Genomic DNA, 17,309 nt, shown 5'->3' with positions numbered 1-17,309 from the left:
GGATTTTCCCTGGGCTACTGGTAGGTTTTTGTACGTTTATGATTCTGAACCTGGGCACTTTTGTTTGATAACTCATAAGTGTGAAAAACAAAAGTATGAATGGTGGGAAAAACTGGGGACTGCATGCTTCCTTTTCTAGAAATGTCAGAATGGGAAATACTGATGTAGCATCATGAATGCAAAAGCTACACAAATTATGACATTTTAGAGAACAGTACAAATGTATTCAGACCTCAAAGTCAGATTTCTATGAATATACATCTTAAGTTTCTCATAAAACAAAGTTAGGTAGGAAACAGCACTGATCATAAAAAGCTGCTTTAAACATTCCAGAAAAGTTAAAATGAGCGAAGGAAGTATGCAGCAAAATCTGCATCAAGAAAAATATACATTTAATGCTCCTACATCTTCAAGCCAAACCTACTGCATGATTATACCACCCATGCCCAAACCTACTGCATGATTATACTACCCATGCCCAAACCTGCTGCATGATTATAACACCCATGCCCAAACCTGCTGCATGATTATACCACCCATGCTCAAACCTACTGCATGATTATACCACCCATGCCCAAACCTACTGCATGATTATACCACCCATGCCCAAACCTACTGCATGATTATACCACCCATGCCCAAACCTACTGCATGATTATACTACCCATGCCCAAACCTGCTGCATGATTATACCACCCATGCCCAAACCTGCTGCATGATTATACCACCCATGCTCAAACCTACTGCATGATTATACCACCCATGCCCAAACCTACTGCATGATTATACTACCCATGCCCAAACCTACTGCAAGATTATACTACCCATGCCCAAACCTGCTGCATGATTATACCACCCATGCCCAAACCTGCTGCATGATTATACCACCCATGCCCAAACCTGCTGCATGATTATACCACCCATGCTCAAACCTACTGCATGATTACACTACCCATGCCCAAACCTGCTGCATGATTATACCACCCATGCCCAAAACTACTGCATGATTATAATACCCATGCCCAAACCTACTGCATGATTATACTACCCATGCCCAAACCTGCTGCATGATTATACCACCCATGCTCAAACCTACTGCATGATTACACTACCCATGCCCAAACCTGCTGCATGATTATACCACCCATGCCCAAAACTACTGCATGATTATAACACCCATGCCCAAACCTACTGCATGATTATACCACCCATGCTCAAACCTACTGCATGATTACACTACCCATGCCCAAACCTGCTGCATGATTATACTACCCATGCCCAAACCTGCTGCATGATTATACTACCCATGCCCAAACCTACTGCATGATTATATTACCCATGCCCAAACCTACTGGATAATTATATTAACCATGCCCAAACCTACTGAGTGATTATACTACCCATGCCCAACCTTCTACATGATTATACTACCACCCACGGCCAAACCTAATGCATGATTATACTACCCATGCCCAAACCTACTGGATAATTATATTACTCATGCCCAAACCTACTGCATGATTATACTACCCATGCCCAAATCTACTGCATGATTAAACTACCCATGGCCAAACCTAGTGCATGATTATACGACCCATGCCCAAACCTACTGGATAATTATATTACCCGTGCCCAAACCTACTGCATGATTATACCACCCATGCCCAAACCTACTGCATGATTATACCATCCATGCCCAAACCTACTGCATGATTATACTACCCATGCCCAAACCTACTGCATGATTATAACACCCATGCCCAAACCTACTGCATGATTATACCATCCATGCCCAAACCTACTGCAAGATTATACTACCCATGCCCAAACCTACTGCATGATTATACTACCCATGCCCAAACCTACTGCATGATTATAACACCCATGCCCAAACCTACTGCATGATTATACTACCCATGCCCAAACCTACTGCAAGATTATACTACCCATGCCCAAACCTGCTGCATGATTATACCACCCATGCCCAAACCTACTGCATGATTATACTACCCATGCCCAAACCTACTGCATGATTATACTACCCATGCCCAAACCTACTGCAAGATTATACTACCCATGCCCAAACCTGCTGCATGATTATACCACCCATGCCCAAACCTACTGCATGATTATACTACCCATGCCCAAACCTACTACATGATTATACTACCCATGCCCAAACCTACTGCAAGATTATACCACCCATGCCCAAACCTACTGCATGATTATGCTACCCATCCCCAAACCAACTGCATGATTGTACTACAAATGCCCAAACCTACTGCATGAGTATACCACCCATGCCCAAACCTACTGCATGATTATGCTACCCATGCCCAAACCTACTGCATGATTATAACACCCATGCCCAAACCTACTGCATGATTATACCCTCATTCCCAAACCTACTACATGATTATACTACCCATGCTCAAACCTACTGCATGATTAAACCACCCATGCCCAAACCTACTGCATGATTATACTAACCATGCCCAAACCTACTGCATGATTATATTACTCATACCCAAACCTACTGCATGATTGTACCACCTATACCCAAACCTACTACATGATTATACTACCCATGCTGAAACCTACTGCATGATTATACCACCCATGCCCAAACCTACTGCATGATTATACCACCCATGCCCAAACCTACTGCATGATTATACTACCCATGCCCAAACCTACTGCATGATTATAACACCCATGCCCAAACCTAGTGCATGATTATACCCTCATGCCCAAACCTACTACATGATTATACTACCCATGCTCAAACCTACTGCATGATTATACCACCCATGCCCAAACTTACTGCATGATTATACTACCCATGCCCAAACCTGCTGCATGATTATACTACCCATGCTCAAACCTACTGCATGATTATACCACCCATGCCCAAACCTACTGCATGATTATACTACCCATGCCCAAACCTGCTGCATGATTATACTACCCATGCCCAAATCTACTGCATGATTATACCACCCATGCCCAAACCTACTGCATGATTATACTACCCATGCCCAAACCTACTGCATGATTATAACACCCATGCCCAAACCTACTACATGATTATACTACCCATGCTCAAACCTACTGCATGATTATACCACCCATGCCCAAACTTACTGCATGATTATACTACCCATGCCCAAACTTACTGCATGATTATACTACCCATGCCCAAACCTGCTGCATGATTATATTACTCATGCCCAAACCTACTGCATGATTATACTACCCATGCCCAAACCTACTGCATGATTATATTACTCATGCCCAAACTTACTGCATGATTATACTACCCATACCCAAACCTACTGCATGATTATACTACCCATGCCCAAACCTACTGTATGATCATATTATCCATGCCACTTAAAGATGCAAGCAGTATCCCCTATTTCTCATAGAGCTTGTCATACTTTCTTGGCATTGTAAAAGCACAGTGAACTCTGATGGATTTCAACCTAAGCATCTTCCAGAATATATACGAACCACTCTTCAAGCCACCTGGCTTAGGTGCTAGCAACAGAATTTCTATTCATGGAATATGCAGAGTAGCAGCAATAACACAGTTTCTCAAGTGTTTCAGTTATGGACACAATTCCCTCTGATTGCCAGAAAATGATGTGCAGAGTACTATTGTTTGTATCCATTAGTAATGCCTTCGGAGTTAGACCATTATATTTTGTCAAGAATTTCATTCTCCCCGTGAATTGATTCTCCCTTGCTCTAAGCCACTGCTATCAATGATGTTGAGAGCTAAGTTTTATGGTGGCGGCTTCAAATCTCTGAGAAATTGTGCTGCATTTACACATACTATATAACCTCTCTACTTGCCCTTCTATCTCTTCAGTACTTCATCACTTCCTCCCAATCCTCCTTTGTGTTCTCAAGACAAAAACCTGCTTGAAATCTATAAACCAAAAACAAAAAGTATGGGACAAAGTTTATACTGAAATTGCATATCCAAGCTATGGAACTCTATCCCAAATTCTGTCAGAATTATATCTAGCTTCCATGTATGTAAGTCCTCTTTCACAGAATTTCTCAGTAACTCATGGCTATGCCTATGCACCTCACCTGCATGATCTACATCAACAAATACTTGACATTCTTACTAACTTATCTTCTCATCATACCATCTATCTATACCTTTCAACACTTACCCTCTCCCAGCTCTTAGTGTGGACTTGCATCTTTTTTATTTTTATTCCCTAGCATAGTAGATTATACTTCTAGTACTTTTGTAGATACTGATTATCATAGTTAATTGTCATTTTTTAATTTATTTTTTTATTTTACATCATTGGTGTCTCCTAATGCTTTACTGTATTCTTTGTATTCCACTATCAAACTGTGTGCATATATATGCTTTTTTTAATTATTACATTTATATCAGTGTTTTATTTGATAGTATTTAACTCTCTGAAGCTTTTTTCCTGGGTCCTCACCCTGAAAACGGCTATTTATTACCTTGTCGGAATTTCCTAGTAAACAAACATCATTAAAAACAATAAATAAATAATTTCAGATTTGGGAAAGGTTTCAATCAGACTATACCTGTTTATTTTTAGCATTACACTCAATTATTTCATAACAGACAAACCATTTCAGTTATATGAGAAGTCTTACAGAGAAATCAAACCAGTTCTTCATGTGAATATGTTTTATTATGCCAAATACAAACATAAAAAAACTGTTCGCTCTCTTTTCTTCTCATAAGTGATTTGTTGGTCATGTGTTAACTGCTGAAATCATCATAATCAAAAGGGGCACAAATGCAAAAACCTGGCTTGTTTAAAATTTGCCCTTTAGTAAATCATCTAGACATAAGAAGAAAGATAGCATTCAGGTACTGCCTGAAGAACATAAATCTTCTTCGCTGTGTCAAAAAACAATTCTGCAACCATGATAATTACGGCTTCCGGAACTAGAAGTAAAAACCATACTCACTAATGGGATGATGAAACTTTGCGTGATTTCCAAAAGATGTCGTCTCAAGAGGGTGCTCTGCACTTCTGATGGTCGTTTTCTCTGAATGCCCTGATACAAAGAAGACTTCACATAGTAATGTAACATTTGACTCTAAACAATTTCTACATTGACAGCAGTCACTCACAGCACTGTCTTTTGTTTTCTTCAAATACTGGTTTGTACTGTTTGTGTGTTAAAATAATGAAAACCAAAAGCACAAGTGGTGTCTCATTTACTCTATAAATAACAGATCAGTACATATCTACTGCAACCATTTATCTGTGTGTTCACAGAATTATAAATTAAGCAGCCCACTGTTTACCGGCACCGACTACCTCAGTGCAGAACACCTGCAGATGATCTAGCTTGAATGTCATTATATACCTCAATGTAAGAGCATGTTAGTAACCAAAACAGTGGGGCAGGTAAAGCTCCTACAAGATGGTCACCTAAACCTTAAGCTCTCAAGACTTCCAGAAAATATTAAAGAAAAAGAAAACAAAATGACATTGTAAGGAACAAGAAAACGGAAGCAAGTCATTAAAAAATGGAGGAGAAAGTACAGAAAATACTGGAAATGTTAAAATGAACAGAAGGTATTGCCTTCCACAATGATACAGTGACCAGACAGTAAACCATATGACCTCAGACTGGCAGACAGAAAGCAAACAGAAACATAGTAATTAACATCTGATTAGAAGCTGTGAAAGAATCATCATCATGAAGAGTAAGATGAGAAGACTAAGGAAACAGTTACATTTATAGGAGAACAGAGAGAAAGAGAAGAATGACTCCAAGAATTCCAGGAATTTCAGAAAGAACCATGGACAAAGTGGGACAACTATTTAAAAATATGTTTTGCTACCAGTGCAGCCATCGATGGATAAAAGATTGTAAAACTGACAGAATGCATCATCAACTGAGAAGGATATCAGTGACCCTCTTCACCACATTTTATGTTGCCCACATGATTTCCAAACAAAGGGATAGATTCTACTGACAGCCAGAAGAAAGAGGATACCGACTATGGAATGCAACATTTATAAAGTTCCTCCCAGACTACACTGGAACTGTATGAATTGCACACAGCATATGACCTAGTGAGGCAGGCATTAAAAGGATGAAGGTAAATATGAGCTTGTTTATGGGAATGACAAATAGGTGCTGTTAGTAAGTCTAGAAACCCAGGATTGTTTGGATAAGGAAATGGAGTCCCAAATGAAGTGATTACTACCAGGCAGAATTGTCTAAAAGGAAGATGGAGGGACAGGCACAATGGGAGAGTCCTGCCAGCCAGACATAATTACCGACAGACTCACCAAGAAACAAAATGAGAAAAACAGCAGCATTTGCATGAAGGAAGCAGAAGTAAAAGGAGGTTGAATGGGTAGCAGGATGGGACAGAAGCATGCAGGAAACAAATACAAAAGGAGAACGGGAAACTGACAAGAAGGCAAACGCAATGAGACAAAGAGAATACAGGAACAAAATGAAACAGCAATTGTGAATCAGAGGACGTGAAATAAAAGGGAGAAAACAAACCAAGAACGAAAGGCAGCTCTCAAAGTAGCAGAAGGAATCTTGAGAGTAAACCACACGCTGGAAAGGAATAGCTGGCCAGCACAGAATGATGACTTCTCTGTGATGGAAGAAACACACCTGACAGTTTGGAGAAACGGGAAAAGACAAAAGTACAGTAAAGCAGGATTACTGTCACACAATTAAACTGCATCTCAATATGACTGATTAGGACAGACTGTCATACTGCCTTAGGAGGAAGTAATCGAGCCGCACAACATAGACATGGGGATGAAAGTAAATGAAAAGTATAGTGGCAATGAGGTAAAAACAGTGCACGTGGCTGTGGACAGCTGAAACACCATCATGTTTAATACTTAGCTGATAGCTAATATAAATGCATTTTTAATAGTGACATATGATGATAATTGAAAAGCTGCCATACAAGGCTTTTATGCAGACATAAGAGACACATCACAAAAAGCAGAAGACAATGAACCACAGAAATGATAAGCCTATGCTATTGAATGCAACTTGGAAAAATGTAATATGTATGTGATATGAAAATAAAGTAGTAATAATAATAATAATAATAATAAAATACAAATATGTACATCATGGGTTAAACAAATGTTGAGACACTATGCAAGCAAGGACAGAATTTCATTTGAAGCAGGGGAAGGGGAATGTGGTAAGGAGTGCCAATGTAGGCTATAGTGCTGGAAAAATGATACTCTACAGGTCAGTAAACATTCTGTGGGGAGCAGTGCTGGAAAGAGAAAATGCTCAATTAAGAAGAAATACTGAGGCAAAGACAAAACAGGAAAGGAGCAAGAGGGCTAGTTGCTGATCAAAAAGGCTTAAGCAAGCAATGGAAGGGACTACTGAAAAAGCACAACACAAGGCAAATGACTTAAGCAAGGGAACAGCAAAATGGTAGGAGATAAAACACTGCATGAAAATGGAAGATTGTACAATGGTCTAGTGAGTGAAACAAATAGGAGTAATATGTAGCATAAGGCATATTAGAGGGGGGGATCCTGGTCAGGAAGAGGGGAACCAGAGAAGACATAACAAAGGTATACTGCTAAACTACTAAAATGAACCAGTGAAAAGTAATTCATAACTGAGAGGGAAGCAACAATCACAAAAGCAGCAACAGTAAGCTCCCATCAGTCATGTTTATTTACACGTAGGAAGGGAGGCAACAAAACTAAAGGGGAATGGAAGGAAGAGGAAGCAAATGAAGAATAAAGCACCAAAACAATGGGAGTGGCAGGAAGAAAAGATTAGTATAATTATCTACAAAAGAAGGTGGGAATTACATTACATACGTAGAAGAAAAGAATACAAGAGGAAAATAAGAAGATAAAAGAGAAGTAAGCTTTGAAAACGACTACAAAACAAAGTACATAAGGAAAAAGCAGGAAGGGGACGAATGGAGAAAAACCCAAGATAAAAAAAAAACTGGAGGTCTTTTTTGTTTTATCTTTGCTGTTATGCATTTCAAGACTTTCCAGCTAAAGTAACCGGGAATGTCCTGAAGTCAGGAATATGATTCATGACTATATTTGAAAAGAAATAAGTAAATAAAAATAAGGTTTGTAAACCAGGGTAGGGCACTGATCCACAAAGACCCATTTCAGACTCAGCCTGGAAGCATGGTCTGAATAAATGACTTGCTCAGTCATCGCACAATAAGCAAGTGTAGGCTGTAAGAATCAAACCCAGGACTACTGCACTGTACAGGTATATCATCTATAGTCTTAAATCTGTAATGTACAATGGAAAAGCTAGTATTATCAGAAGGGTAAAGTGGTTGGATCTGGCTCTGTCTAGCAGGGGGAGAAAGTCCTGATTGCCACTAAAATAACCACAGACCAATTAGCGGCTTCGGAAGCTGGAAGACCTGGGGGTAGGGGTAGATGAGAAGTGTGTGTGTGACATAAACCAACATGCTCACCTGGACTGATACTGATACTACAGCCTAGTAAGGAAAACGTGTGTTGACTCCTCTCCCCTGTAGTAACCTGGCTCTCTAGGGGAGTGACATTAGTTGCTCCTCCAAAAACAGGTTTCTGGGGGTATGCAGGCAAGCTGACTCAAGCTGGTGTAGTACCTTTTGTATGGGAGTGTCAGGATGTGGGCATGCCTCCATATTAGGGACAAAGGCAACTCCTCCACAGTGACACAGAGTTCACATCACCACCAGGGTGTGAAAATTGGCAGCATGAGATAAATACCTTCCTATTGGCTGCCAGGTTGATAGCTCTGTGATCGACATGCATCTCACAAAAAAAATGAATGGGCTGGAGAAAACTCTCAACCTATGAGGAAGGAATAGACCAATCGATCACAGGGATCTGATGGTCAGCAGTCAGTCTGGCACCAAAAAAATCTGTAAATTGAAAAAAGAGTAAAGTAGAATTAATGTGCCTTATTCAGGGGTGTATTATGATGCAGTGCAGGATAACATTCTATTTATTGTCAATTCATATTATGAATTAAAATAAAAAAAATAAAAGATTCAGTAAATACTTTTTTATCCTTGAGAGTTGAACTTGCAATCACAATGCAAAATGATACAAGTTTCTTTCATGATTTATTACCTAGACAAGAGGTTATGCACAAGGTAAATTATCTGGAGCTTGCAAGTGAAATTAGGTTGGGGTCGAGAGAGAGGATTAAAACAATGAAGAATAGGAGAACAGAAGCATATCTGCTGAGAAACTGAAAGAGAATGAAAATATATGTGGAAAAAGATGCAACAAAAAGTATGGGCTACTTGGGGTTTTGCAGATAAAATAAAGGGGGTAGTTGATGAAATTTGACATGCAGGTTTATCTTATCTATCAAAACATATTATGTATAAATTGTTGTACCCTTACTTAAAGCTAGACAAGATAACCTACAAAGGGGCAGGTTAGTAGGGCATATATGCCACTTAGGGTATTCAATGGAAAAAGTGAAAATGATTAGGGAAGGGTAGGATCAGCTGTTGAAAATGGAGAATGATAAGAACATAAGAGAGATTGTCTAATGCCTAAATATGATTTTAATCTTCATGATTGTAAAATATTTTCATATAAGTGCATCCATAAACACTCTTAGGCTCTACTGTTTATGACTATGTTCCCCAATTCAGATGTGAACATCTTTTTAGATTTGTTCATGTGTAGCCACATTTAAAGACTAAATAGCGTTCTCCTACAACACAGGAATGGATAACACCAGTAAATAAATTATGTAGAACAGAAGTGCAGCTTAAGGATCAGAAAATTAGAAACTCGAGGCTGTAGTTGAGATGGTCCCTATGGATTAATTACTGGGATTTACAAATACAAAGCAGACATAAGTCTAGAAAACTGATACATCAGCCTACTAAGAAAAACACATGCTTGTAAATGGGGGATTCTGAGCCTTGCTTTTGGATGTGCTGATTTCCTTTAAGATAATGTTAACATGAACATTTACAAACTGCCAATTTTAAATAGCATTACCTGTGAAAGTTGTTAGTGAAGATGATTTGTAGGAGCACATATGTCCAAGATGATTTTTTTTTTACTAATGAGACTGAAGTTAGATTGTTTTGAGTTTTCTTTCTACATTTTACTTTATGTATTTTTTCTCATTTCTTTTGTTAGTTTTTTATAGATGTTTAATATATTTTTGATTGTGATCCTTTTTGTGTATTAATAAAGTTTGTTCCTTCCAAAAATAAAAACAAAAAAGAAAAGAAAGTTCATATTTTGGATTCTCAATTATCAGGCAGCCTTACATAAACTAAATGATCATTTAAAAAAAAGATAAACTTGTGTACCTAACTTATTAATAATCTATGCACATCTTACAAAAGAACTTAATGTTACTGGTATGAGAAAGATATTCGGTGTAATATTATTGACAGAGTGCTGTCATTTTTAATAATGCTAGTAGCCAAGTAAACAATTACCCAAAGATGGAAATCTGATAATTTCAACAGCCAAAATATTACTGTAATCGTGAATGAAACAAAATTTCCAAATGGTAGCACTGGAAGATGAAAAGGGAGAATATCCGAGACAGATACAAGCTACACAGGAACTATGCAAAGGCTGATCACAGCTTTATGCATTCTATTTATTTGTATTTGATTCAGAATCACCTTTCCCAGATACTAAGAGAACCCTCCATTATTCCTTGCTTACAAAGGGTGTGGCCTGGACTCACACAAATTACAATATGATAACCGAACAGTAGGCAAGCATTCATCATTCAGTGATGAATTTTCATCCACAGAGGAATATTCCAAAGAACAGGCCTTGCCATGAGAAAGCTGTAGTAAGGCATGGTGCTGGCTTCTAAATGTACTCCCTATAGATGTGCTGCTGCATCTACAAAAACAAATCCCACCAAACAGTGAGTGAGCATCCAACATCTACTTCATGCCTGTGAACTCAGTCAGGGCTGTCTTAACAGCATTATTGGTCCCCGGGCAAAGCAGTGCACTGGGGCCCCTACATACACAACGATTCACAGGATTAGAAATGAAAATGGCCGATAAAATTATATATTTATTGATACTTCCAACAAAATCAGTCTTTAAACATTAACAAACAAGCTACAGCAATGATTAGTCAACATAAACTTTTGAACATAACATGAGCCTTGAAAAACAAACATTTCAACAAATTAATGATACTACAACTAGTAAACAATAGAGCTGCAGATAGCACAGTATGAAATTATGAAATATTTATAATTAATCAAGTGTTCAACATAAACGTTTGTGAAATTTCTTTGCACAGCATTGCTTTATAATAGACAAAGTCAATGCTCTTGAGGATGTCATTTTCAACAAACATAAGTGAAAGCCAGTTCAAACACTGCTGCCCCATTGTGCTGCAAAGCGGATTTTTAAAAAGTTTCAGTCTTCAAAATGAATGTTCTCCTGCACAGTTGGTATCCATCTTGCACATGAATATTCTGAGTGCAATTTTAATATTGGGAAGCACAGATTTCAAGTTGGACGAAATTATTTTTCTGTACAATGCAAGGAGAGTTGCACAATTTTCACTAACAATGTAGTGCTTGAGATAAACACATTCATTTAAAAGGTCAGCATAATCAAGGGGAGAGATTCAGTAAAGCCTACACCAAGTGTACACTGTTGTGAGTGAACAGACAACACAGACATAACTCACACCTTCTTCCTCCTAATTTTAGTTTTCCTACAGATATTTTTGCAGCTTTAAATACTGACAGGGGTATATAAAGGTTACCACAAAGTGTAGGCTATATGCACACTTAATGTAATCTTTCTGAGTGACTAGAAAGCACCAAAAATGTGATAAGAATTTTACTGAATACATATCGTGTACACTTAGTATAGGCTTTATTGAATCCGGCGCAAGGTCTTTGTGATACACATTAGCCAGATTTTCACACTTTTCATTTAGCTCATCAGAACCAATTGTTTCAATTTACTCAAGAAGGAAAACAGATTCCCAGCCAATGAATAAGCTTCTGCACGTTTTGTCAGCTCAAAGATAACAGAGTCCAGAAGAGAAAGGAATGTTTCCACCTTGATCTTTTCACTTTTAATGAGAAGTACCTCTTCTTCTGATCCATCATATCTAGAAAGATGCGCACTTTGCTTTTATTCCCGTTTTTTCACATAGCTAAAATCTGAATCTGGACACCTACTCCTGGCTTTTATTTCATATTCACTTAATTTGTCTCTAATTTCCTGAAGACAGGCTTTCAGAGACTCAAAAAGATTCATGGCAACAAATATGTTCACAACCATGACTGCAGGACATTACTTGTTTTTTTTTCACTCTTTCAAGAATGTCATTCCAAAGAATTGTCAGAAAGATCGTTTCCAGGTTCTCCATTTTCTTGCTCAATCCTTCTTTCTCTAGCATAATGCTCCCTTTTTCTTCAGTGTCATCTGATACAGAATCCAGTGCATGTTTAATTTTCTCGAAAACCCCACACAGAACATGAAGAGCGCCAAAATGTGATGACCATCTCATGTGAGACAGATGCTTGACGACAACATCTTTTCCTAAAGATGATACCAGAACATTCCTTCAATGTGTAGAAGCAAAGAAAAGGAAAACAGACACTGAGCAAAGTCAAAGAATTTTACAGTCTGTAGACAACACCCTGCTGTTTTTACTCCCACCACGTTCAGGCTGTGTCCAGCACAGGGGACACATGGTGAACTAATTCAGTTGATGAATCCATGCTTGCAGTCCAGTATAGCATCCAGACACATATGAGGCATTATCACACAACTGACAGCGGAATTTTGTTTTCATTAAGGAAATCCACAACAGTGTCTCTAGATTCTTTGATCCATGATAAAAGATGAGGAAAAACTTAATGATACATTCCACAGGCTCCTTGAATGTACCAGACAGTAAATGACAGTTGATCGGTGTGTGAGATGTCTGGAGTGGAATCCACACTTATTCAGCAATACTTTGCCTCTTTTGTTTCTTCAAGAATAGCACAAAAAACATGATGTCCCATTAATTCAATAAATTCATCACAAATGTTCACCGATAAATATGATGGGTTCACTTTTGCATGATTTTCATACAGTTTGAGATGTTCTTCCAAAAAAAAGGTCAAACTGACTCAACAGCTCTAGAAAACCTAGTTTCCATTTTTTGCTGACCCAATAATTTGATTTTCTCCATGAAATGGCAAACCTCTGCAGGCAAAAAAGCAAATTACAGAAACCATATGTGTCAACACTTTATGCCAGTACTCCTGCTCTGAGTGATGATGTTCAAGTAACAAAGAATCTACACTTTCAGCTTTTTTATCTTGGATCAAATATGCCATCATGCTCTTACAATGTTCTTCTCTAGTTTAATGTTCAACAACAACATTGCCATGTTCCAAGTCACTAAATCCTGATAAAGTAAAGGGAGACTCTGTCTTGGACAACAGATGACATACAAAGCAGTATAAACGACCATTGGAAGGTGAACAGAGTAGCCATTCACATTTTACACATTCACCATTCCGCAGCTGATGTTTGAACACATTCCTTGATAAATACCTTTCCTGAGCATTCTCTCCTCCAGCTCCTTTATACACTCTGCATAAGTCTGAAAAGTTGCTATCCTTATTTTGACACAATGACCTTTATCAGCTCTCACACACACTAAGTTCTGAAATTTTTAAGAATTTGATGTATTTTACAACAGATTTGTTGACATACATATACATACACATACATAGTTATTACATTTTTACGAGTGTTGAACAATAGATCTGATTTTCTGCAGTTCATTTTAGGAGATGCAGGTGTAAAAGTTAATTTTTTAGATGTTCATATTTATTGGGATGACAATAACTTATTTATTTACTATTTATTTATTTATATTTTTGTGAACCACTACCTTCACTTTGGTAGCAATCACCCTTTTTATTAAAAAGAATATCCTAAGAGGACAATTCATAAGAGTCTCTAGAATGACTACAAATTACTTTGAATTTGAAAAGGAGATAGATTTTATTATTTCTATGTTCACTGATAGAGACTATGGGAAAGATTATTTAGAAAGAGTAGCACATGAGATAAAATTAAAAAGAAATAATAATTGTATACCTATTTTAACTGGATGTATCCCTCATATATTAAATAAACATAAGACCACAGACCTTACTACAATATGTTGTTTGGATATGTCCATTAATATACAAATATCACTTTGGTTGATAATTAAGATGAAAATTTTAAGGGGGGAACAAAAATTGAATTTAAGGTCACTGGGGCTAGTCCAAGGTTTGTTTTTTTATAACTAAAAATAAAAAAAATAAAGATACAGCAGCATTATTTGACCAGCTGGAATGACTTCTGGTAAAAACAAAGGGATGTGTAAGTGTGGAAGATACAAGGTTTGTATGGTTATTTTAGAGGGTTCTTTTATACATTGGAAACATTTGGATAGAACTATTACAATAAATGGTGTATTTAACTGCCTATCTGAAGGCATTGTTTCTATTGCAATCTGTAGCCATTGTGACTGTTATTATATAAGTATGACTGCTAGGACATTAAAAAAGAGAATTAGTGAACATTTGTATGCAATAAAGATAAAAGATATGAACAATGCTTTGTATAAACACACAATGAGCTGTTTAGGTAGTAAAACATTTCTTTTTTCTGTTTTAGAACAAGTCCCCAGGGATTTGAGGGGTGGACACTACAAACTAAAAGTGGAACAAAAAGAAACTATATGGCAGCTAAAACTGGGAGAAGTTACCTTCCTGGAGTTAAATGAAACAATCAATATAAAGTGTTTTTTTAAAGGGCAAAGACTGAAATTGTGACTATTGATTTGGCTAAATGGACATAGGGCAAGTTTTTTTATGTCTGGATCTTTTAAGAGATACAATGAGGGGGACTGTATAATATTTTTATTGGTTAATTAATTAACATTCAGATATTTGTATAAAAAGAGGGGCAGGGTGTTTAAGTCATGTGTCCTGAAGAAGTCCGCTGTGACGAAAGCGAATAAAAAGTTTTTACGCCATTGAAAGAGAGTGGATCACCTTTGAGATACAGAGGGCATAAAGGTGGCATACAGATGAAGATAGCCAAAACTGAAATGCCCCAGTAGCGAAAGTACAGTTGTGTACACTTACCATAAATGTAAATGTTTGAGTGTATTCACTGTTGCAGTCATCACACTTAGGCTATCTGCCTGCAGGTAGCCCTCAGTCAGCCCGAATACCAGAGTCTTCGGATTTTTGCATCAGATACTGTCGCTTCTTCCATGACGTCAGGTCGTCAGGGTATAAAACATGCAGCCGATGCCATTACATCAGTTTTTCTTGCCCCAGATGTCAGGAGCCCCCAAAATAGGAAGCAATTACACGGTGTGGAACATCCCCAGTAAAAAGTAAATACCATTGTTATAAGATATGGCCTAAAAAAAGGATAGGTAGAAAGTATAGAGAAATCAGGGGGCTGGAGGCAACAGTGAATACACTCGAACATCTACATTTATGGTAAGTGTACCAACTGTACTATGTTCTTCATGTTTCACTGTTGCAGTCATCTCACTTGGATTGATTCCCAAAGCTGAGGAAGGGTGGAGGCAGTCAAGAACCATTAGGGCTGGCTAGCAGGCCTTGTAAGACTGTTGGGGCAAATCCAGCTCTGGATTTAGAAAAGATAGGTAAGTGGTAATGCTTGATGAAGGTGTTTACAGAACTCCAGGTTGCAGCTTCTAGGATGTCCCTGGTAGGGACTCCCCTGAGAAATGCTGTAGAGGTTGAGGTAGCCCTTGTGGAATGAGTTCTGACCCCCTGTGGGTTAGGTTTTCCATGGTGTTTGTAGCAGAAATGGATGCAGTGTGATATCCATTTAGAAATGGTTTGCTTTGAAATGGCCTTGCCCTCTGCCCCTGTAGCAAAGCTGACTAGCAGCTGGTCAGATTTTCTGAAAGGTTTAGTCCTGTCCAGGTAGAACCTAAGCTGCCTATGCACGTCCAGAAAATACAGGATCCTTTCCCCTTTATTCTGAGGATTAGGGAAAAAGGTTGGCAAATGAACAGATTGGTTTAAAGCCACACTAGATACCACCTTGGGCATAAATGATGGGTTAGTCCTGAGAGAAACCCTGTACAGCATTGGAAGATAATGAAGGGTTCCACGGCCATAAGGGCCTGCAATTCAGACACTCTTCTTGCTGAAGTGATGGCTAAGAGGAATTTTAACTCTGCTGTAGCTGCAGGTTCAAAGGGAGGAGTGGTGAGAAGTCTCAGTACAAGTTAAGTTCCAGGGTGGGGTGGAGTGGAGCCTCTGGGGGGGGGGTCTTAAATTTTTGACTCCTCTCAGGAACTGTTTGACCAGAGGGTGAGAGAAGAGGGGTGGCTCAGTATTGCAATGAGCTGAGATGGCAGAGGCATGGATCTTAATTGAAGAGAAGGATAGGCCTTTGTGGAGCAGTTCTGTTAGGTATTTTAGTATTTAGGTAAGTTGGGCACGGTTGTGTACATTCCCACAGACTGGCTACAAGAACAGTATCTTTTCCACTTTTCTGAATAGGATTTCCTAGTACTAGGCCTCCTTGCCTCAAGGATGACATTCAGCACCTGTTTACTGAGGGTTGCTGGTGATGTGTTCAGGGGATGAGCCAGGCTGCTAGGTTCAGGGTTTGCAGCTGAGGATGCAAAATCTGGCCTTCCTGCTGGGACAGCAGGGAAGGGGTCTGAGGCAGGTGCCATGGTGGCACTACTGTCTGACTGTGCAAAAATGGGTACCAGTGCTGGCATGGTCAGTCTGGTGCAATCAGGATTGTCCTTGGCTTGTCCTGTCTGATCTTTAGTAGAACCTTCGAGAGGAGGGACAGAGGGGGAAAGGCACAGATTAAGAGGTTTTCCCATGTAAAGGACGGGGCATCCACTTTTCATGCTTGGCTGTGGGAGTTCTGGTGCAATATTTGCTCAATTGATAGCTCTACGGGGAAGCAAAGAGGTCTACCTCTGGTGCCCCCCCCCCCGCCTGTGGATTGGAAGCTTAAATGATTTGGGTTCCAGTTTCCACTTGTGTGGGTCCATTATATTTCTGCTTAAGTCATCTGCCAGTGAATTTAGTTTGCCTGGCAGGAGCTGAACTTGCAAGTGCACTTGATTGCTCAAGGCTGTGTTCCACAGAGCCATGGCTAACCTGCAAAGTGGGTAGGAATGAGGTCCCCCCTGCTTGTTTATGTACCACAAAACTGTGGTGTTGTCTGTCTATCAATAGTTGCCCTGGAAGAATAAGGTATTTGAAGGCTGCCAGTGCAT

The 17,309-nt window shown here is 38.8% G+C and overlaps 1 protein-coding gene across 1 annotated transcript in view; it reads right to left on the bottom strand.

Moving 5' to 3' along the window:
- DENND6B (DENN domain containing 6B) overlaps window positions 1–17,309 on the bottom strand; it is a 1,114,433-nt gene that overhangs the window by 86,102 nt on the left and 1,011,022 nt on the right. Inside the window, exon 15 of the mRNA XM_044088568.1 lies at window positions 4,975–5,064. Coding sequence (XP_043944503.1) covers window positions 4,975–5,064 — 90 coding nt within the window. The remainder of the gene's footprint in view (window positions 1–4,974; window positions 5,065–17,309) is intronic.

The sequence above is a fragment of the Protopterus annectens genome, chromosome 11.part0 (assembly GCF_019279795.1).
Source record: "Protopterus annectens isolate FY-2018-M chromosome 11.part0, PAN1.0, whole genome shotgun sequence".
NCBI lineage: Eukaryota > Metazoa > Chordata > Ceratodontiformes > Protopteridae > Protopterus > Protopterus annectens.
Note: the sequence above shows the minus strand (reverse complement) of the source record. Positions and strands in the feature narration are given on the sequence as shown.